The sequence below is a fragment of the Pseudophryne corroboree genome, chromosome 5, assembly GCF_028390025.1.
Source record: "Pseudophryne corroboree isolate aPseCor3 chromosome 5, aPseCor3.hap2, whole genome shotgun sequence".
Classification (NCBI taxonomy): domain Eukaryota; kingdom Metazoa; phylum Chordata; class Amphibia; order Anura; family Myobatrachidae; genus Pseudophryne; species Pseudophryne corroboree.
In genome coordinates this window covers 212,690,978-212,714,822 of record NC_086448.1, presented here as the reverse complement: position 1 = coordinate 212,714,822, position 23,845 = coordinate 212,690,978, and the positions used below count along the sequence as shown (strand labels likewise).

At 44.9% G+C, this 23,845-nt stretch overlaps 1 protein-coding gene across 19 annotated transcripts in view; it reads right to left on the bottom strand.

The window, feature by feature from the left end:
• CCDC7 (coiled-coil domain containing 7) overlaps positions 1 to 23,845 on the bottom strand; it is a 502,159-nt gene that overhangs the window by 349,375 nt on the left and 128,939 nt on the right. For all 19 annotated transcript variants that reach the window (XM_063922082.1, XM_063922092.1, XM_063922099.1 and 16 more), the window contains exon 8: positions 8,811 to 8,872. In XM_063922082.1, the coding sequence (XP_063778152.1) occupies positions 8,811 to 8,872 (62 nt within the window). The remainder of the gene's footprint in view (positions 1 to 8,810; positions 8,873 to 23,845) is intronic.

The following is a 23,845-nucleotide window of genomic DNA, read 5'->3' as shown; positions in this document are numbered from 1 at the left end:
GGTCGCCAATTCTGACTGGTCGGAAAACACGTGGATCGGCGGATTAGTCGCGGATCCACGTGTTTTGTTGAATTCTAGGGCCAAAACCTGTCAGAAAAAAAAAAATTAAAAAGTCAAATTGGCATTGTCGGGAACGCACAAATTCTGTCGGTCGCTCATTGAATACTACATTGTCGGATCCTTTCCGTCGGAAAGGCTCCGACACACATTGAATACCCCCAATAGTCTCTTTGTTTAAAATTGTACTATACAAAAATAATAGAATCTGGGGCTACACTATCACTTCTGCCCCACATTCTATAGCCAATGGAAGTAGAGAGTGAGTCAAATAAAGCAAAGAAAAAAAATAAAGTGGAAAGCACGTTATAAGAAAACATTTTTTTTTCCTTTAAAACAATAAAACTACTGGCTAGCAGATTAAAGAAGCCTTTGAATGAGAGTTGGAGGAAAACATGTTATAGATAATTAGACATCTACAACGTATATAATACACAAATGGCTTATGTATAGTTGGACATACTTTTGCATATACCGTGGGGTATACTTACTTAAGTGTGAGTTTTTTAGAAGTGGAGCTGTTGCCCATAGCAACCAATCAGATTCCACTTAACATGTATCTAGCTGCTTCTAGAAGATAATAGCCAGAATCAGTTGCTATGGGCAACATCTCTACTTCTAAAAATCTCACACTTTAGCAATTCATTACACACCAAAATCCACATACTTTTGAATCATGCAAATTTAATCCAAAATAATAAAAATTGTATGGTTGACTTTTTATTTGAGTTGCTCCAATGCAACTAACAAGTCAGGAGACTTTTCAGGAAGTTACAAATATAGCTTCTATCTGGTTGGTCAGTGTGAAGAAGTCACTCTCATTGGTTAGTCATGACTTGACTCTGTTGCACAATATACTTCTCTGTTCAAGCATTAACACCCAGGAAAGGTTGTGACGTGAGAGAAATTTTACCGTGACCAGTACAAATAACAACTTCATAACATAATGTGAAGGATTACAAAAGGAATAAGATAAGAAAGTATACTTTTGCAAAAAAAGGGAATACATAGTGAAAATCTAAGACATAGTGCCTAGAGATGAGCGGGTTCGGTTTCTCTGAATCCGAACCCGCCAGAACTTCATGTTTTTTTTCACGGGTCCGAGCGACTCGGATCTTCCCGCCTTGCTCGGTTAACCCGAGCGCGCCCGAACGTCATCATGACGCTGTCGGATTCTCGCGAGGCTCGGATTCTATCGCGAGACTCGGATTCTATATAAGGAGCCGCGCGTCGCCGCCATTTTCACACGTGCATTGAGATTGATAGGGAGAGGACGTGGCTGGCGTCCTCTCCGTTTAGAATAGATTAGAGAGACACTTGATTTACTAATTTTGGGGAGCATTAGGAGTACTCAGTACAGTGCAGAGTTTTGCTGATAGTGACCAGTGACCACCAGTTTTATTTATAATCCGTTCTCTGCCTGAAAAAAGCGATACACAGCACACAGTGACTCAGTCACATACCATATCTGTGTGCACTGCTCAGGCTCAGGCCAGTGTGCTGCATCATCTATTATCTATATATAATATTATATATATCTGTCTGACTGCTCAGCTCACACAGCTTATAATTGTGGGGGAGACTGGGGAGCACTACTGCAGTGCCAGTTATAGGTTATAGCAGGAGCCAGGAGTACATAATATATTATATAGTGAGTGACCACCAGACACACAGTGCAGTTTATTTAATATATCCGTTCTCTGCCTGAAAAAAGCGATACACACAGTGACTCAGTCAGTCACATACCATATCTGTGTGCACTGCTCAGGCTCAGGCCAGTGTGCTGCATCATCTATATATATTATATATCTGTCTGACTGCTCAGCTCACACAGCTTATAATTGTGGGGGAGACTGGGGAGCACTACTGCAGTGCCAGTTATAGGTTATAGCAGGAGCCAGGAGTACATAATATTATATTAAAATTAAACAGTGCACACTTTTGCTGCAGGAGTGCCACTGCCAGTGTGACTAGTGACCAGTGACCTGACCACCAGTATATATAATATTAGTAGTATACTATCTCTTTATCAACCAGTCTATATTAGCAGCAGACACAGTACAGTGCGGTAGTTCACGGCTGTGGCTACCTCTGTGTCGGCACTCGGCAGCCCGTCCATAATTGTATATACCACCTAACCGTGGTTTTTTTTTCTTTCTTTATACATACATACTAGTTACGAGTATACTATCTCTTTATCAACCAGTCTATATATTAGCAGCAGACACAGTACAGTGCGGTAGTTCACGGCTGTGGCTACCTCTGTGTCGGCACTCGGCAGCCCGTCCATAATTGTATATACCACCTAACCGTGGTTTTTTTTTCTTTCTTTATACATACATACTAGTTACGAGTATACTATCTCTTTATCAACCAGTCTATATATTAGCAGCAGACACAGTACAGTGCGGTAGTTCACGGCTGTGGCTACCTCTGTGTCGGCACTCGGCAGCCCGTCCATAATTGTATATACCACCTAACCGTGGTTTTTTTTTCTTTCTTTATACATACATACTAGTTACGAGTATACTATCTCTTTATCAACCAGTCTATATATTAGCAGCAGACACAGTACAGTGCGGTAGTTCACGGCTGTGGCTACCTCTGTGTCGGCACTCGGCAGCCCGTCCATAATTGTATATACCACCTAACCGTGGTTTTTTTTTCTTTCTTTATACATACATACTAGTTACGAGTATACTATCTCTTTATCAACCAGTCTATATATTAGCAGCAGACACAGTACAGTGCGGTAGTTCACGGCTGTGGCTACCTCTGTGTCGGCACTCGGCAGCCCGTCCATAATTGTATATACCACCTAACCGTGGTTTTTTTTTCTTTCTTTATACATACATACTGGTTACGAGTATACTATCTCTTTATCAACCAGTCTATATTAGCAGCAGACACAGTACAGTGCGGTAGTTCACGGCTGTGGCTACCTCTGTGTCGGCACTCGGCAGCCCGTCCATAATTGTATATACCACCTAACCGTGGTTTTTTTTTCTTTCTTTATACATACATACTAGTTACGAGTATACTATCTCTTTATCAACCAGTCTATATATTAGCAGCAGACACAGTACAGTGCGGTAGTTCACGGCTGTGGCTACCTCTGTGTCGGCACTCGGCAGCCCGTCCATAATTGTATATACCACCTAACCGTGGTTTTTTTTTTCTTTCTTTATACATACATACTAGTTACGAGTATACTATCTCTTTATCAACCAGTCTATATATTAGCAGCAGACACAGTACAGTGCGGTAGTTCACGGCTGTGGCTACCTCTGTGTCGGCACTCGGCAGCCCGTCCATAATTGTATATACCACCTAACCGTGGTTTTTTTTTCTTTCTTTATACATACATACTAGTTACGAGTATACTATCTCTTTATCAACCAGTCTATATTAGCAGCAGACACAGTACAGTGCGGTAGTTCACGGCTGTGGCTACCTCTGTGTCGGCACTCGGCAGCCCGTCCATAATTGTATATACCACCTAACCGTGGTTTTTTTTTCTTTCTTTATACATACATACTAGTTACGAGTATACTATCTCTTTATCAACCAGTCTATATTAGCAGCAGACACAGTACAGTGCGGTAGTTCACGGCTGTGGCTACCTCTGTGTCGGCACTCGGCAGCCAGTCCATAATTGTATATACCACCTAACCGTGGTTTTTTTTTCTTTCTTTATACATACATACTAGTTACGAGTATACTATCTCTTTATCAACCAGTCTATATATTAGCAGCAGACACAGTACAGTGCGGTAGTTCACGGCTGTGGCTACCTCTGTGTCGGCACTCGGCAGCCAGTCCATAATTGTATATACCACCTAACCGTGGTTTTTTTTTCTTTCTTTATACATACATACTAGTTACGAGTATACTATCTCTTTATCAACCAGTCTATATATTAGCAGCAGACACAGTACAGTGCGGTAGTTCACGGCTGTGGCTACCTCTGTGTCGGCACTCGGCAGCCCGTCCATAATTGTATACTAGTATCCAATCCATCCATCTCCATTGTTTACCTGAGGTGCCTTTTAGTTGTGCCTATTAAAATATGGAGAACAAAAATGTTGAGGTTCCAAAATTAGGGAAAGATCAAGATCCACTTCCACCTCGTGCTGAAGCTGCTGCCACTAGTCATGGCCGAGACGATGAAATGCCAGCAACGTCGTCTGCCAAGGCCGATGCCCAATGTCATAGTACAGAGCATGTCAAATCCAAAACACCAAATATCAGTAAAAAAAGGACTCCAAAACCTAAAATAAAATTGTCGGAGGAGAAGCGTAAACTTGCCAATATGCCATTTACCACACGGAGTGGCAAGGAACGGCTGAGGCCCTGGCCTATGTTCATGGCTAGTGGTTCAGCTTCACATGAGGATGGAAGCACTCAGCCTCTCGCTAGAAAAATGAAAAGACTCAAGCTGGCAAAAGCAGCACAGCAAAGAACTGTGCATTCTTCGAAATCCCAAATCCACAAGGAGAGTCCAATTGTGTCGGTTGCGATGCCTGACCTTCCCAACACTGGACGTGAAGAGCATGCGCCTTCCACCATTTGCACGCCCCCTGCAAGTGCTGGAAGGAGCACCCGCAGTCCAGTTCCTGATAGTCAGATTGAAGATGTCAGTGTTGAAGTACACCAGGATGAGGAGGATATGGGTGTTGCTGGCGCTGGGGAGGAAATTGACCAGGAGGATTCTGATGGTGAGGTGGTTTGTTTAAGTCAGGCACCCGGGGAGACACCTGTTGTCCGTGGGAGGAATATGGCCGTTGACATGCCAGGTGAAAATACCAAAAAAATCAGCTCTTCGGTGTGGAGGTATTTCACCAGAAATGCGGACAACAGGTGTCAAGCCGTGTGTTCCCTTTGTCAAGCTGTAATAAGTAGGGGTAAGGACGTTAACCACCTCGGAACATCCTCCCTTATACGTCACCTGCAGCGCATTCATAATAAGTCAGTGACAAGTTCAAAAACTTTGGGTGACAGCGGAAGCAGTCCACTGACCAGTAAATCCCTTCCTCTTGTAACCAAGCTCACGCAAACCACCCCACCAACTCCCTCAGTGTCAATTTCCTCCTTCCCCAGGAATGCCAATAGTCCTGCAGGCCATGTCACTGGCAATTCTGACGAGTCCTCTCCTGCCTGGGATTCCTCCGATGCATCCTTGCGTGTAACGCCTACTGCTGCTGGCGCTGCTGTTGTTGCCGCTGGGAGTCGATGGTCATCCCAGAGGGGAAGTCGTAAGCCCACTTGTACTACTTCCAGTAAGCAATTGACTGTTCAACAGTCCTTTGCGAGGAAGATGAAATATCACAGCAGTCATCCTACTGCAAAGCGGATAACTGAGTCCTTGACAACTATGTTGGTGTTAGACGTGCGTCCGGTATCCGCCGTTAGTTCACAGGGAACTAGACAATTTATTGAGGCAGTGTGCCCCCGTTACCAAATACCATCTAGGTTCCACTTCTCTAGGCAGGCGATACCGAGAATGTACACGGACGTCAGAAAAAGACTCACCAGTGTCCTAAAAAATGCAGTTGTACCCAATGTCCACTTAACCACGGACATGTGGACAAGTGGAGCAGGGCAGGGTCAGGACTATATGACTGTGACAGCCCACTGGGTAGATGTATGGACTCCCGCCGCAAGAACAGCAGCGGCGGCACCAGTAGCAGCATCTCGCAAACGCCAACTCTTTCCTAGGCAGGCTACGCTTTGTATCACCGCTTTCCAGAATACGCACACAGCTGAAAACCTCTTACGGCAACTGAGGAAGATCATCGCGGAATGGCTTACCCCAATTGGACTCTCCTGTGGATTTGTGGCATCGGACAACGCCAGCAATATTGTGTGTGCATTAAATATGGGCAAATTCCAGCACGTCCCATGTTTTGCACATACCTTGAATTTGGTGGTGCAGAATTATTTAAAAAACGACAGGGGCGTGCAAGAGATGCTGTCGGTGGCCAGAAAAATTGCGGGACACTTTCGGCGTACAGGCACCATGTACAGAAGACTGGAGCACCACCAAAAACTACTGAACCTGCCCTGCCATCATCTGAAGCAAGAAGTGGTAACGAGGTGGAATTCAACCCTCTATATGCTTCAGAGGTTGGAGGAGCAGCAAAAGGCCATTCAAGCCTATACAATTGAGCACGATATAGTAGGTGGAATGCACCTGTCTCAAGTGCAGTGGAGAATGATTTCAACGTTGTGCAAGGTTCTGATGCCCTTTGAACTTGCCACACGTGAAGTCAGTTCAGACACTGCCAGCCTGAGTCAGGTCATTCCCCTCATCAGGCTTTTGCAGAAGAAGCTGGAGGCATTGAAGAAGGAGCTAAAAGGGAGCGATTCCGCTAGGCATGTGGGACTTGTGGATGCAGCCCTTAATTCGCTTAACAAGGATTCACGGGTGGTCAATCTGTTGAAATCAGAGCACTACATTTTGGCCACCGTGCTCGATCCTAGATTTAAAGCCTACCTTGGATCTCTCTTTCCGGCAGACACAGGTCTGCTGGGGTTGAAAGACCTGCTGGTGACAAAATTGTCAAGTCAAGCGGAACGCGACCTGTCAACATCTCCTCCTTCACATTCTCCCGCAACTGGGGGTGCGAGGAAAAGGCTCAGAATTCCGAGCCCACCCGCTGGCGGTGATGCAGGGCAGTCTGGAGCGACTGCTGATGCTGACATCTGGTCCGGACTGAAGGACCTGACAACGATTACGGACATGTCGTCTACTGTCACTGCATATGATTCTCTCAACATTGATAGAATGGTGGAGGATTATATGAGTGACCGCATCCAAGTAGGCACGTCACACAGTCCGTACTTATACTGGCAGGAAAAAGAGGCAATTTGGAGGCCCTTGCACAAACTGGCTTTATTCTACCTAAGTTGCCCTCCCACAAGTGTGTACTCCGAAAGAGTGTTTAGTGCCGCCGCTCACCTTGTCAGCAATCGGCGTACGAGGTTACATCCAGAAAATGTGGAGAAGATGATGTTCATTAAAATGAATTATAATCAATTCCTCCGCGGAGACATTGACCAGCAGCAATTGCCTCCACAAAGTACACAGGGAGCTGAGATGGTGGATTCCAGTGGGGACGAATTGATAATCTGTGAGGAGGGGGATGTACACGGTGATATATCGGAGGGTGAAGATGAGGTGGACATCTTGCCTCTGTAGAGCCAGTTTGTGCAAGGAGAGATTAATTGCTTCTTTTTTGGGGGGGGTCCAAACCAACCCGTCATATCAGTCACAGTCGTGTGGCAGACCCTGTCACTGAAATGATGGGTTGGTTAAAGTGTGCATGTCCTGTTTTGTTTATACAACATAAGGGTGGGTGGGAGGGCCCAAGGACAATTCCATCTTGCACCTCTTTTTTCTTTTCTTTTTCTTTGCATCATGTGCTGATTGGGGAGGGTTTTTTGGAAGGGACATCCTGCGTGACACTGCAGTGCCACTCCTAGATGGGCCCGGTGTTTGTGTCGGCCACTAGGGTCGCTAATCTTACTCACACAGTCAGCTACCTCATTGCGCCTCTTTTTTTCTTTGCGTCATGTGCTGTTTGGGGAGGGTTTTTTGGAAGGGACATCCTGCGTGACACTGCAGTGCCACTCCTAGATGGGCCCGGTGTTTGTGTCGGCCACTAGGGTCGCTAATCTTACTCACACAGCTACCTCATTGCGCCTCTTTTTTTCTTTGCGTCATGTGCTGTTTGGGGAGGGTTTTTTGGAAGGGACATCCTGCGTGACACTGCAGTGCCACTCCTAGATGGGCCCGGTGTTTGTGTCGGCCACTAGGGTCGCTAATCTTACTCACACAGCTACCTCATTGCGCCTCTTTTTTTCTTTGCGTCATGTGCTGTTTGGGGAGGGTTTTTTGGAAGGGACATCCTGCGTGACACTGCAGTGCCACTCCTAGATGGGCCCGGTGTTTGTGTCGGCCACTAGGGTCGCTTATCTTACTCACACAGCGACCTCGGTGCAAATTTTAGGACTAAAAATAATATTGTGAGGTGTGAGGTATTCAGAACAGACTGAAAATGAGTGTAAATTATGGTTTTTGAGGTTAATAATACTTTGGGATCAAAATGACCCCCAAATTCTATGATTTAAGCTGTTTTTTAGTGTTTTTTGAAAAAAACACCCGAATCCAAAACACACCCGAATCCGACAAAAAAAATTCGGTGAGGTTTTGCCAAAACGCGTTCGAACCCAAAACACGGCCGCGGAACCGAACCCAAAACCAAAACACAAAACCCGAAAAATTTCAGGCGCTCATCTCTAATAGTGCCACCTACTGTCACTCTAGAACAGATTCCAAGTTACGCTAAAAACCAGCAGTTGTTGCAATACTATAACAGCCCTCATGTGGGACCTGTCTGCACTACACTGCTGTTCATCCTTCCCTAGTAACTGCATTGAACCCAGCCTACAAGCGCTGGTACTTAATTTGCTTTGAGGGGCTGGCGAAAAATTTTTCTACATTTATTTTCTACATTAAAAAACTAGTTATCATCATCAAGTAGAGATGCTGAAGTCTTATCTAAATGTTTTTTATAGGTTAACGCCACTGAAAAATTGGCCAAATTCCCTATAACGTCATATTCCATCTACTGTAAAGCCACCCCCAATATAGCATCAGTTTTAGTTTCTGTCCCTGTATAGAAAGGGATCAGTGTATTATATCCAATATCAAAGACTTTAGAAAAAAATGTTTAGAATGCACAACTTACCTTCTGATCCTGCTTTTAAATCTGGTTTCACACTAAGAAATAGTTCTTTGTTTTCTTCCTCGCTGGAAAAAGAAGTAAAGTTAGAAAAAAAAGCTTGTATCAAAATAAAGTACCCAAGGTAATATTCTGTTACATTATGGATCAACAATTAATGTAAATTTCTTCTGGTTGAAAGAGAATCATGACATTCTATGGCCTACCTCCACTTAGTATAGATAAGCAGGGGTTTGAATTTTTTTCACCATAAAACTGTTTTAAATATGGTAGTCATAGGGGTATATGCAATTGCGGTCGAATTCCCGAAATTGTCGAATTCCGGGAATTTTTCGCCCAAAAAAAAAAAACCGTCAATGCAATTCAGTGCTTTCCGTCCAAAAAACGGACTTTCAAAATTCGACTTTTTGAAATTCGACTTTTGTCAAATTCGACTTTTCTGCAATGATACAAGTGCTGCAATTCGACCAAAGTGTATTCAATTGAAGTTTGGAAATTCGACAACAGTGCTTTTAGACAGTAAATTCGACATTTTCAATCCGCCACACTTTGGTGGGTGAAACTAATAAAAAAAAATTAAAACATGTTTTTTTTGTGTTTTTTTTATTGATAATAGCATATCTATTTATATTAGAAGGGATTAGGTACTTGGTTTGTCTTTTTTGGAGGCACAAGTATTATTTATATATTTTTTAAAATAATATTTATTTATTTATTTTAGATGGAATGTTAAAATCCCGGAAAAAAATGGCGTGGGGTCCCCCCTCCAAAGCATAACCAGCCTCGGGCTCATCGAGCTGGTCCTGGTTCTAAAAATGCGGGGGGGAAATTGACATGGGATCCCCCGTATTTTTAAAACCAGCACCGGGCTCTGCGCCTGATGCTGGTGCCAAAAATACGGGGGACAAAAAGAGTAGGGGTCCCCCGTATTTTATACACCAGCATCGGGCTCCACTAGCTGGACAGATAATGCCACAGCCGGGGGTCACTTTTATACAGCGCCCTGCGGCCGTGGCATTAAATATCCAACTAGTCACCCCTGGCCGGGGTAGCCTGGGGGAGTGGGGACCCCTTCAATCAAGGGGTCCCCCCCCCAGCCACCCAAGGGCCAGGGGTGAAGCCCGAGGCTGTCCCCCCCATCCAAGGGCTGCGGATGGGAGGCTGATAGCCTTGAGGAAAATGACAGAATATTGTTTTTTCCAGTAGTACTACAAGTCCCAGCAAGCCTCCCCCGCAAGCTGGTACTTGGAGAACCACAAGTACCAGCATGCGGGAGAAAAACGGGCCCGCTGGTACCTGTAGTACTACTGGGGAAAAAATACCCAAATAAAAACAGGAGACACACACCGTGACAAGTACAACTTTATTACACACTGCCGACACACACATACTTACCTATGTTGACACGCCGACTGCCACAGTCTCCGACGATCCGAGGGTACCTGTGAAAAAAATTATACTCACCTGCCAGTGTCCAGAGATAAATCCACGTCCAGAGATAAAATCCTCGTACTTGGCAAAATAAAAACACGCACACCCGTACCAGCGGACTGAAAGGGGTCCCATGTTGACACATGGGACCCCTTTCCACGAATGCAGAGAGACCCCCCCGTGACTGCTGTCACTGAAAGGTCTCTTAAGCCAATCAGCGAGCGCAACGTCCTTGCACTCTGCTGATTGGCTGCGCTCCTGAGCTGTCAGACAGCGCCTCGCAAAGCCTCTCCATTATATTCAATGGTGGGAACTTTGCGGCTAGTGGTGGGGTCACCCGCGGTCAGCGGCTGACCGCGGGTAACCCCACCGCTGACGGCAAAGTTCCCACCATTGAAAGTAATGGAGAGGCTTTGCGATGCACTGTCTGACCTCAGACGCGAGACAGCCAATCAGGTGAGCGCCACGAAGTAGCGCTTCCTGATTGGCTGAAGGGACCTCAGTGACAGGAGTCTCGTGGGGTCCCGGCAATCGTGGAAAGGGGTCCCATGTCTCAACATGGGACCCCTTTCAGTCCGCTGGTACGGGTGTGCGTGTTTTTATTTTGCCAAGTACGAGGATTTTATCTCTGGACGTGGATTTATCTCTGGACACTGGCAGGTGAGTATAATTTTTTTCACAGGTACCCTCGGATCGTCGGAGACTGTGGCAGTCGGCGTGTCAACATAGGTAAGTATGTGTGTGTCGGCAGTGTGTAATAAAGTTGTACTTGTCACGGTGTGTGTCTCCTGTTTTTATTTGGGTATTTTTTTTTCAGTAGTACTACAGGTACCAGCGGGCCCGTTTTTCTCCCGCATGCTGGTACTTGTGGTTCTCCAAGTACTAGCTTGCGGGGGAGGCTTGCTGGGACTTGTAGTACTACTGGAAAAAACAATATTCTGTCATTTTCCTCAAGGCTATCAGCCTCCCATCCGCAGCCCTTGGATGGGGGGGACAGCCTCGGGCTTCACCCCTGGCCCTTGGGTGGCTGGGGGGGGGACCCCTTGATTGAAGGGGTCCCCACTCCCCCAGGGTACTCCGGCCAGGGGTGACTAGTTGGATATTTAATGCCACGGCCGCAGGTCGCTGTATAAAAGTGATCCCCGGCTGTGGCATTATCTGTCCAGCTAGTGGAGCCCGATGCTGGTGTATAAAATACGGGGGACCCCTACTCTTTTTGTCCCCCGTATTTTTGGCACCAGCATCAGGCGCAGAGCCCGGTGCTGGTTTTAAAAATACGGGGGATCCCATGTCAATTTTTCCCCCGCATTTTTAGGACCAGGACCAGCTCGATGAGCCCGAGGCTGGTTATGCTTTGGAGGGGGGACCCCACTCCATTTTTTTTTCATTTTTTTCCCGTTTTTCCCCGTTTTTTAAAATCGCGGCAAAATCCGGCAAATCGGCCGTTTTTCGCCCGCGGGACTGTCGAATCCGTTTTTCATTGAATATGGTGAATTCCGGCAGCCACCTGCCGGAATTCACCTGTCGAATTGTGTCGAATTAAAAAACGGCGATAATTTGCAGCGATTCGCCGCTAATTGCATATACCCCTTAGTGTGGTTGCATTACCGGACTATTGAATCTAGACATCAATCCCCCAGACTCCACATGACGGCAAACGCAGGATTTCTGCAGGGGGGTTTCCAAATGTTTGATTTTAGAGTGACTGTCGTCAACCCAAGAATGATGCATAATGAGCATATAACAGGCTATATAGTCTGCCCCAAACAAAGTGCAATTTATGTAATAGAATACTTCAAACATATGCAGGCCCAATGACAAGCCACTTACTAGATTCTCTCTCTGGTGCGATAATTGAGCACTCAGATCCACAGACACACATACACACAATCACGGGAAAATCTGCTGCCAATAGGAATGTGCAACAGCTCCATTCTGCCATTTATACTGAATTTAATGGCCGCTGGCCAGGTTGTTGGGAAGGGGGGGGGGGGTTCAGGGCAACTGGGAACCCCCCTCCCCTGCATTTGCCTATTCAGGACATAAAATATCAGATGCAATTGATCTGTTCTCCATTGGCCACACTGGCAAGCACCAAGCTTATTTGTGATAATTTAATATTCAATGATTTGCTAAAATCCTCTCCATAGTACTGCATAAAGTCAGCTAAAATGGCAGAAATCAATGGAAAACCAGTGAAACAAAGTGGACGTAGCATTAGCTAGTGCGGAGCACAAATCTTTATTCATCAAATAATTTGCTTTTATAACAATCATAGCTATTATTATAATAGGCTAATTATCACTATAGCCGTCATGCTATCATTCTTATGGGCTAATTATCAGTAGGGTAAGAAGGTCTAAGTACCTGATTTGTGATAGTAACCCCTCTGTTATGGGTGACCTCTGGGAACCTATTAGGTTTACAGACAGAGGGAGGGGGGGAAGGGAGGGGGGGTTGCAAATCCCAACCCTACATTTCCCTTCAGCACACTACAAATTACCTGTAACCATACCTGAACCTATCTGGTAATAGAAATTTAGAGAATTAGTTTACACACGTTTGCAAACACATGTTTAAGCTCCTGAGCCACTTTCAAGGCTTCTCCGATGTCAGCAGTCCTAACACTACATAATAGCAGTGCCCACATAGGGCCATGTAATTTGTCACAGTAGGCCTCATGATAAAGGCTATTACTAAAAAAAACATCCAGACAGAGAGCTAACTTACCCAGGAGCCACCCCCAGGATCTCCCATTGGCACTACAAGGAACAGCATGCCTTTCAAATACTGCTCCCATTCATTGCCTCTCGCACACAAGCAGACAAACATTGGTAGTTGCTCGGTCATTCCTGGAGATAATTATGTATCAGGTGCTGAAAAGGGGGAGGGGTCACAGACAAAGAGACAGAGGGGGGGTTGCAAATCCCACCCCTACATTTCCCTTCAGCACACTAAAAATTACCTGTAACCATACCTGAACCTATCTGGTAATAGATATTCAGAGAATTAGTTTACACATATTGCAAACACATGGGGGTGGCTCCTGGGTGTCAAAGTCAAAAATATTACATAGAGAGAACATACAGACTCCACACATTATAAGTCGCTATGCTTGCGAATACGCACAGCGCGCACAGTAATATATAGTAACATACGCATTTACACAGACATGCCACAAAAGATAGATTCAACACATATTTCATACAGAACATAAATTTAAACATATCAAGCACCAGACATCATAAGGTTTCAAATGATATAATGGAGTAACATCATGTATGTGTATTATTGGAGCGGAGCAAGATGGACATGTCGTGCTTGGTATCAAAGTAACCAGATTAATGTGTAGATTCATTTGATGCCTGTGATTAGGTTGTAGCACATTGCCATGAGTAGATATGATTAAATGTATGAAAGCTAAAGTCACTCTTATTAGAACAATGAACTTCCTGGAAGACAGCATGCCTGCAGCTTGGTACCAGTGGCTATCTCCTGTAATTACACCATCAAGGCTGGACTTTGCATACATATGAAATTCAAGGGACAGTGTGTTTCTAACAATATTTAAAATGCTACAGCGTATTTTTATTGTTGCAAAACAAAGTTTAAATAAGTCATATTGTGTTTGATTCAGATTGGATTGTTTATCTGTTAAGAAAATCTAAAGACCATTTAAAAGTTGGTGCATAGCCATAATATAGCTGTGTTAGCATGCTGAGGCAAATTCGTATATTTTTAAACACAGGCCTAAAGTAACTTTTGGTGCTTATATAGAGTGTGATTTCTTTGTGACAAAAGAGCCACATGGTCTGTCCTCCATTTTGGGCTAGCCACATGGCCTGTCCACCATCTTGTTCAAGCCACATGGATGTGAAAGGGGGAGGAGCAGTGACCATTTTAGGAAGGTCACTTTATCCAACTTTCTAAATAGCTGACTTTCAGTCTGGTTAAAACAATCAGTTTCCTTTGTCACAAAGAAACAATACATATCTACAAATCCAGCACCATTTATAAGTTACCAATGAATTTATTTAACCCATGCCATAGTCAATTACAAACAGTTTCAATTGGGCCTAGTGAGAGTAAATAGTGAGATAAGTGAAGTTTTTTTTTTAATCTGTGTGTAATTCCTTAACGTCAAGTGGGAATTGCAACACACAGATAGAAAGAGGAAAGAGAGAGTTTTTTTTCTTTCTTTTGACCTGTTGATTGTTTGCTAGGGTAGGATAGCCATTGAAATGTTAATTAACTTGTGTAACTACTTTCTTGTACAAGCAAGGCAAATATCTTTGATATGCAAATCATAGAGGCCCTGATAGAAGCTACAGTCATTCAGTGTGCCCACGAATACATATGAAGGTGTTTGATAGAAGTGCAGTAAATAGTGTGTGTGTATATATATATATATATATATATATATATATATAATTATAATTGTGTGTATATTTATATCAGTGTATGTTCTGCAAGATAGTTATCCAATCTGAGTCATAGCATTTAAATTATAGATTAATGCAGTCATTATAGATCTGTGTGAAATCGGATACATTTACTTGCTATATATATATATATATATATATATGGTTTATTCCTTACAGAAGGACAAAAACCACGGAGAGTTGAAACTGCCGTCGGGCTGTAGTACTAGGATCATGTCCAGATGTTTCTTCTGTAAGGAATAAACCCCTTTTTTCTTTTCATCATCAAAACGTGAGTGCTGGTCTGTTTTTCTTTTCTTTTGCAAAAGTGAGTGTCTGTATATATGTATATATCAAAAGAAAAGAAAAAAAGACCAGCACCCACATTTTGATGATAAAAAGAAAAAAGGGGTTTATTCCTTACAGAAGAAACATCTGGACATGATCCTAGTACTACAGCCCGACGGCCGTTTCAACTCTCCGTGGTTTTCGCCCCTGACAAAAACCACGGAGAGTTGAAACTGCCGTCGGGCTGTAGTACTAGGATCATGTCCAGATGTTTCTTCTGTAAGGAATAAACCCCTTTTTTCTTTTCATCATCAAAACGTGAGTGCTGGTCTTTTTTTCTTTTCTTTTGCAAAAGTGAGTGTCTGTATATATGTATATATATTCATATATATATTTTTCGTTTTATCATCAAAACGTGAGTGCTGGTCTTTTTTTCTTTTCTTTTCTTTTGCAAAAGTGAGTGTCTGTATCAATTTCCAGGACCCTGCACCACCATGCCAATTTAATTTGATTTTTACTGAATGCTGTCATTTTGCTATGTTTTATTTATTTATATATATATATATATATATATATATATTTTAATTAGTGTGTTAAGGGAGTAATTATAAAAACATGAAACGCAGTTCTAGCCTAGTCATTTAGGTTTATACGGAACAATTGTGTGTCGTGTTAGTGAGTAATAGTAGTTTTTATTGCTCACATTTATCGAGATAGTGTGGTTTATTAAATTGCGAACGCACATTTGTACATGTGGTACGGTACGTGAGGACAGCGTACAGAGGTGCACACGCAGCGTTAGGTCGCACACGTGGCGCAGCGACACGCAAGGTTGCGTAGAGTTGCGAGCGTAAATTATAACCGCACAATAGCCGTTCAATTTAAGGCAGGATAGAATACATTTAATACTATAGCACATAACTACCCGATTTCAAAAGCAGATTAGTGTAAGACTTTGTTTAAACTGTACTGCCTCTGGGTTAAAACCATCAATCAAAGGGAATGATATTTTCTGTACAGAAAAGAAAAACACTGTATCTGAGTGAGTGAAAGTAGGAGTGGGTGTATTGAACCTGGAAGAATCGGACTGTTGTGGAAACACTGGGTTAGTAGAGGCCCGGCGGCGTAAGGCCCGCTACCTTACGTGAATATAGTAATAGAGAAATATGCAAGTCGTGAGGAGACTTGCACAGGAGCGTGATAGGGAATTGTGATAGAATTGTGAATTGAAGTAAAGGTTTTTTGTTACGCTCCAGCTAAGGAGCGCAGCTTGTGAATTAGACTCCCGCGATTGTACGGCATATAGAGAACAAGTATCTATAGGTTGTGCAATTGAACCGCACGTCTGTGTGTTCTACACAGCACAACGTGATACTATTGTGCCATATGCGCTGTGAAAAGCATACGCAGACGTGATTGTGTAAACAAGGGGTTTTTCGCTGATTACGTCAGGAAATCTCCCTGGTAGAAGTCCACTGGAAAGGGTGAGCAATAGTTATTGAAGTTTTCTGTTCTTCACCCTACAAAAATTCCAGTAGAAAGATACCGAAAATGAATTTTTCGCTGTCTCTCTCAGGAAACTATTCCAACAGAACCTCCACCGAAATAAATTACGGTGCTGTAAGGTCTGATAGGAGCCCAAAGTTGGGTACATCGCGATCCACTATCAACAGTGTATCGTAGTACTGGCCAGCAGGGGCGAGAGCGAGTGAAGAGCGCTCCGAGAACTTTCACCATCTGCTTGCATTGTGTATTTTGGCGTTTGTGGTAGAGGACCCACAATGGGAGCCAGTTGCTCAAATGAGAGACGTTCAGCAGCCAGGGTTCAGTCTGGAGAGCTACGGCCAAGAGGGTCAGCTCGGTTTATAATGTGTGTGAAATATGGTCCACACACGGAGGCTTATTGCAATGAATGGATACGTATGACTGTTGATGATAGGGCATCATTCCCTAGGGTTGGCGAGTTTGATCCTGAGGTATTGCAGGTAGTATGTCTAACCAAAGTCATATAAGACAAAAGTCATATATGACAAGAACGGAAATATAAGAACTGTTTGAACCTGTAGCAGCAATAAACAAGTAGAAAAAAAAAAAGAGAAAGCAAGTACACCGCCATATGTAGATGTGGAAGCAGTTACGGCCAGCATACAGACTATAGAAAATAATAAAAATATGAAAAATATGAATGTAACCTATAATAAGAATTTACTTACCGATAATTCTATTTCTCATAGTCCGTAGTGGATGCTGGGACTCCGTCAGGACCATGGGGAATAGCGGGCTCCGCAGGAGACAGGGCACATCTAAAAAAGCTTTTAGGTCACATGGTGCGTACTGGCTCCTCCCCCTATGACCCTCCTCCAAGCCTCAGTTAGGTACTGTGCCCGGACGAGCGTACACAATAAGGAAGGATCTTGAATCCCGGGTAAGACTCATACCAGCCACACCAATCACACCGTACAACTTGTGATCTGAACCCAGTTAACAGTATGATAACACAAACGAAGTAGCCTCTGAACAGATGGCTCACAACAACAGTAATAACCCGATTTTTGTAACAATAACTATGTACAAGCATTGCAGACAATCCGCACTTGGGATGGGCGCCCAGCATCCACTACGGACTATGAGAAATAGAATTATCGGTAAGTAAATTCTTATTTTCTCTAACGTCCTAGTGGATGCTGGGACTCCGTCAGGACCATGGGGATTATACCAAAGCTCCCAAACGGGCGGGAGAGTGCGGATGACTCTGCAGCACCGAATGAGAGAACTCCAGGTCCTCTTTAGCCAGAGTATCAAATTTGTAAAATTTTACAAACGTGTTCTCCCCTGACCACGTAGCTGCTCGGCAAAGTTGTAATGCCGAGACTCCTCGGGCAGCCGCCCAGGATGAGCCCACTTTCCTTGTGGAATGGGCCTTTACAGATTTAGGCTGTGGCAGGCCTGCCACAGAATGTGCAAGTTGGATTGTACTACATATCCAACGTGCAATCGTCTGTTTAGACGCAGGAGCACCCAACTTGTTGGGTGCATACAATGTAAACAACGAGTCAGATTTTCTGACTCCAGCTGTCCTTGAAATATATATTTTTAAAGCTCTGACAACGTCCAGTAACTTGGAGTCCTCCAAGTCGCTAGTAGCCGCAGGCACCACAATAGGCTGGTTCAAGTGAAATGCCGAAACCACCTTAGGGAGAAATTGAGGACGTGTCCTCAATTCTGCCCTGTCCGAATGGAATATCAGATATGGGCTTTTGTATGACAAAGCTGCCAACTCCGAAACTCTCCTGGCTGAAGCCAGGGCCAACAGCATGGTTACCTTCCATGTAAGGTATTTTAAATCTACCGATTTTAAAGGCTCAAACCAATGAGATTTGAGAAAATTTAGAACCACGTTCAAATCCCACGGTGCCACTGGAGGCACTATTGGGGGTTGTATATGTAGTACACCTTTGACAAAAGTTTGTACTTCAGGCACTGACGCCAATTCCTTCTGGAAGAAAATTGATAAGGCCGAAATTTGAACTTTAATGGACCCCAATTTGAGGCCCATAGACAATCCTGCTTGCAGGAAATGTAAGAATCGACCCAATTGAAATTCTTCCGTTGGAGCCTTCTTGGCCTCACACCACGCAACATATTTTCTCCAAATGCGGTGATAATGTTGTGCGGTCACTTCTTTCCTGGCTTTAATTAAAGTAGGAATAACTTCCTCAGGAATGCCCTTCTCTTTTAGAATCCGGCGTTCAACCGCCATGCCGTCAAACGCAGCCGCGGTAAGTCTTGGAACATACAAGGTCCCTGCTGAAGCAGATCCCTTCTTAGAGGTAGAGGCCACGGATCCTCCGTGAGCATCTCTTGAAGTTCCGGATACCAAGTTCTTCTTGGCCAGTCCGGAGCTACCAGTATTGTTCTTACTCCTCTTTTCCGTATAATTCTCAGTACCTTTGGTATGAGAGGCAGAGGAGGGAACACATACACTGACTGGTACACCCACGGTGTTACCAGAGCGTCCACAGCTATTGCCTGAGGGTCTCTTGACCTGGCGCAATACCTGTCCAATTTTTTGTTGAGGCGAGACGCCATCATGTCCACCTTTGGTTTTTCCCAACGGTTCACAATCATGTGGAAAACTTCTGGATGAAGTCCCCACTCTCCCGGGTGAAGGTCGTGTCTGCTGAGGAAATCTGCTTCCCAGTTGTCCACTCCCGGGATGAACACTGCTGACAGTGCTACGACATGATTCTCCGCCCAGCGCAGAATCCTTGCAGCTTCTGCCATTGCACTCCTGCTTCTCGTGCCGCCTTGTCGGTTTACGCGGGCGACTGCCGTGATGTTGTCGGACTGGATCAACACCGGCTGACCCTGAAGCAGCGATTTTGTCAGGCTTAGAGCATTGTAGATCGCTCTTAGCTCCAGTATATTTATGTGAAGAGACGTCTCCAGGTTTGACCACACGCCCTGGAAGTTTCTTCCCTTTGTGACTGCTCCCCAACCTCGTAGGCTGGCATCCGTAGTCACCAGGACCCAGTCCTGTATGCCGAATCTGCGGCCCACTAACAGATGGGCAGTCTGCAACCACCACAGGAGAGACAACCTTGTTCTCGGTGACAGTGTTATCCGCTGATGCATGTGCAGATGCGATCCGGACCATTTGTCCAGCAGATCCCACTGAAATGTTCGTGCATGGAATCTGCCGAATGGAATCGCTTCGTACGAAGCCACCATCTTTCCCAGGACTCTTGTGCATTGATGTACTGACACAGTTCCTGGTTTTAGGAGGTTCTTGACAAGTTCGGATAACTCCCTTGCTTTCTCTTCCGGGAGAAATACCTTTTTCTGAACCGTGTCCAGAATCATGCCCAGGAACAGCAGATGTGTTGTCGGGGTCAATTGAGATTTTGGAAGATTTAGAATCCACCCGTGTTGCTGAAGCACTACTTGTGTTAGCGCTACACCGACTTCCAGCTGTTCTCCGGACTTTGCCCTTATCAGGAGATCGTCCAAGTAAGGGATAATTAATACGCCTTTTCTTCGTAGAAGAACCATCATTTCGGTCATTACCTTGGTAAAGACCCGAGGGGCCGTGGACAACCCAAACGGCAGCGTTTGAAACTGATAATGACAGTCTTGTATCACGAACCTGAGATACCCTTGGTGTGAGGGGTAAATCGGGACATGTAGATAAGCATCTTTTATGTCCAAGGACACCATGAAGTCTCCTTCTTCCAGATTCGCTATCACTGCTCTGAGTGACTCCATCTTGAACTTGAATTTCTTTATGTACAGGTTCAAGGATTTCAGATTTAGAATAGGCCTTACCGAACCGTCCGGTTTCGGTACCACAAATAGTGTGGAATAATACCCCTTTCCCTGTTGTAGGAGGGGTACCTTGACTATCACCTGCTGAGAATACAGCTTGTGAATGGCTTCCAAAACCGACGTCCTTTCTGAGGGAGACGTTGGTAAAGCAGACTTTAGGAACCGGCGAGGGGGAGACCTTTCGAACTCCAGCATGTAACCCTGAGATACTATCTGCAGGACCCACGGGTCCACTTGTGAGTGAACCCATTGATTGCTGAAAATCTTGAGTCGACCCCCCACCGTTCCTGAGTCCGCTTGTAAAGCCCCAGCGTCATGCTGATGGCTTTGTAGAAGCCGGGGCGGGCTTCTGTTCCTGGGCAGGGGCTGCTTGCTGCCCTTTCTTACCCTTTCCTCTGCCTCGCGGCAGATAAGACTGTCCTTTTGGTCGCTTTTTATAGGAGCGAAAGGACTGCGGCTGAAAAGACGGTGTCTTTTTCTGTTGGGAGGGGGTCTGAGGTAAAAAAGTGGATTTGCCGGCAGTTGCCGTGGCCACCAGGTCCGAAAGACCGACCCCAAACAATTCCTCTCCTTTATATGGCAATACTTCCATATGCCTCTTGGAATCCGCATCACCTGACCACTGTCGCGTCCATAAACTTCTTCTGGCAGATATGGACATCGCGCTTACTCTTGATGCTAGAGTACAAACATCCCTCTGAGCATCTCGCATATAAAGGAAAGCATCCTTTAATTGCTCTAGAGTCAATAAAATACTGTCCCTATCCAGGGTATCAATATTTTCAGTCAGAGAATCCAACCACACTACCCCAGCACTGCACATCCAGGCTGAGGCTATTGCCGGTCGCAGTATAACACCAGTATGTGTGTATATACTCTTCAGTGTAGTTTCCAGCCTCCTATCTGCTGGATCCTTGAGGGCGGCCGTATCAGGAGACGGCAACGCCACTTGCTTTGATAAACGTGTGAGCGCCTTATCCACCCTAGGGGGTGTTTCCCAGCGCGCCCTAACCTCTGGTGGGAAAGGGTATAATGCCAATAACTTCTTGGAAATTAGCAGTTTTCTATCGGGGTTAACCCACGCTTCATCACACACGTCATTCAATTCCTCTGATTCTGGAAAAAATACAGGTAGTTTTTTCACCCCCCACATAATACCCCTTTTTGAGGTACCAGCAGTATCAGAGATCTGCAAAGCCTCCTTCATTGCCGTGATCATATAACGTGTGGCCCTATTGGAAAATACGTTTGTTTCTTCACCGTCGACACTAGATTCATCTGTGTCGGTACCCGTGTCGACTGACTGAGGTAAAGGACGTTTTACAGCCCCTGACGGTGTCTGAGACGCCTGAACCGGTACTAACTGGTTTGCCGGGCGTCTTATTTCGTCAACTGACTTTTGTAATGTGCTGACATTATCACGTAATTCCATAACTAAAGCCATCCATTCCGGTGTCGACTCCCTAGGGGGTGACATTACCATCATCGGCAATTGCTCTGCCTCCACACCAACATCGTCCTCATACATGTCGACACACACGTACCGACACACAGCAGCCACACAGGGAATGCTCTAATCGAAGACAGGACCCCCTAGCCCTTTGGGGAGACAGAGGGAGAGTTTGCCAGCACACACCAAAAGCGCTATAAATGTATATAAACAACCCTAGAAGGTGTTGTTTACTATATATGCGCTCTTAATATATAAATATCGCCAATTTATGCCCCCCTTCTCTTTGTTACCCTGTTTCTGTAGTGCAGTGCAGGGGAGAGACCTGGGAGCCTTCCTCACCAGCGGAGCTGAGCAGGAAAATGGCGCTGAGTGCTGAGGAGAATAAGCTCCGCCCCTTTTTCGGCGGGCTTTTCCCCGGTTTTTAAGAAACTGGCCTGGGTTAAAATACATACATATAGCCTTAATGGCTATATGTGATGTATTTATTTTGCCACTAAAGGTAATTATATTGCTGCCCAGGGCGCCCCCAGCAGCGCCCTGCACCCTCCGTGACTGAGTCAGTGAGCCGTGTGACAACAATGGCGCACAGCTGCCGTGCTGTGCGCTACCTTCAAGAAGACTGAGGAGTCTTCTGCCGCCTGCTTTCCGGACCTCCGTTCTGCCGTCTCTTCAGCGTCTGTAAGGGGGATCGGCGGCGCGGCTCCGGGACGAACCCCAGGCTGACCTGTGTTCCGACTCCCTCTGGAGCTAAGTGTCCAGTAGCCTAAGACTCCAATCCATCCTGCACGCAGGTGAGTTGGAAATCTCTCCCCTAAGTCCCTCGATGCAGTGATCCTGTTGCCAGCAGGAATCACTGAGATTGAAACCTAAAAAAAAACTTTTCTAAACAGCTCTTTAGGAGAGCCACCTAGATTGCACCCTCTCGGACGGGCACAAAAACCAAACTGAGGCTTGGAGGAGGGTCATAGGGGGAGGAGCCAGTACGCACCATGTGACCTAAAAGCTTTTTTAGATGTGCCCTGTCTCCTGCGGAGCCCGCTATTCTCCATGGTCCTGACGGAGTCCCAGCATCCACTAGGACGTTAGAGAAATATGTACTAATGAATATCTAAGTTTTATTTAGGAGGAGAAGGCGACCTGACTGGTTTCAGCCATTTCTCATGCACTCAGAGGAGTATCCAACCGGTAAAAGAAGAGCAGTAGCCTGCAGGGGAAGTGGCTGAAACCAGTGGAACTGGTAAGTATGGAGTCATTCGAGTACATATATAGTAAAACCCCAAAATAAAATAAAAATCAAGAAAGTAACATCAGAAATGGAGAAAATCCTGTCCGCACATTAGTATTTGCCAGTAGGAAAGCGTACAGAAATAGGGTAACCCCCGGGTATTTCTTTTAGCTACCATATAAGAAGTATTCATTTCTAGTAATGCCCCTAGTCAAGATGAGCTCGGAAATGTTTGTTGGACCATGTACAGACCCTTAATACGGGATGAGAAGGATTAAATGAATACTTCGCATGACGTAGAAGCTTGTTGATTATTTTTTTTTTTTTTAGTCTTTTGGAATACTAGAAAATTCTCCGTCTGGATAATATCACTGGTAAACACTAATTCGGCAAATGGGAGGAACGAAAGAAGTGCAACATTACCCTTTGACAAAAACCTCCTGAAGTTACGATTGGGCCTCTACGATGCTAAACCCTTTCCTTTCCTTCGTTTGCCTAACAGAAATGGCCCCTGACTAACGTAACAGAAACTTTGTTAAATATGAAATACATAGATTGTACTCCCGCTCAGGAAGTACAAGGTATGTTAGATACCCTCAAAGACTAATGTTGCATTACACTGTTCTAGATTCATGTCCATCACAGGTAGAGGAAATTATCTCACAGATACCGGGTTCCCTATGAACTTAGGATGGACAGGACACTGGATTGATGGCTGAAGTAGTCCCAGTAGTGACACAGCATGCACAAGCTTTAAGGGGGGGTAGACCAAGTAGTTAATCAATTCCCCGTAGTGCCCAATCCAGTTGTCATTTTAATAAAATCCTCTCCACCTCTACAAACTTATCTGTCACCAACCTCTATTCTGTTTCTCCACAGTTTCCTCTTCATCTTTTGC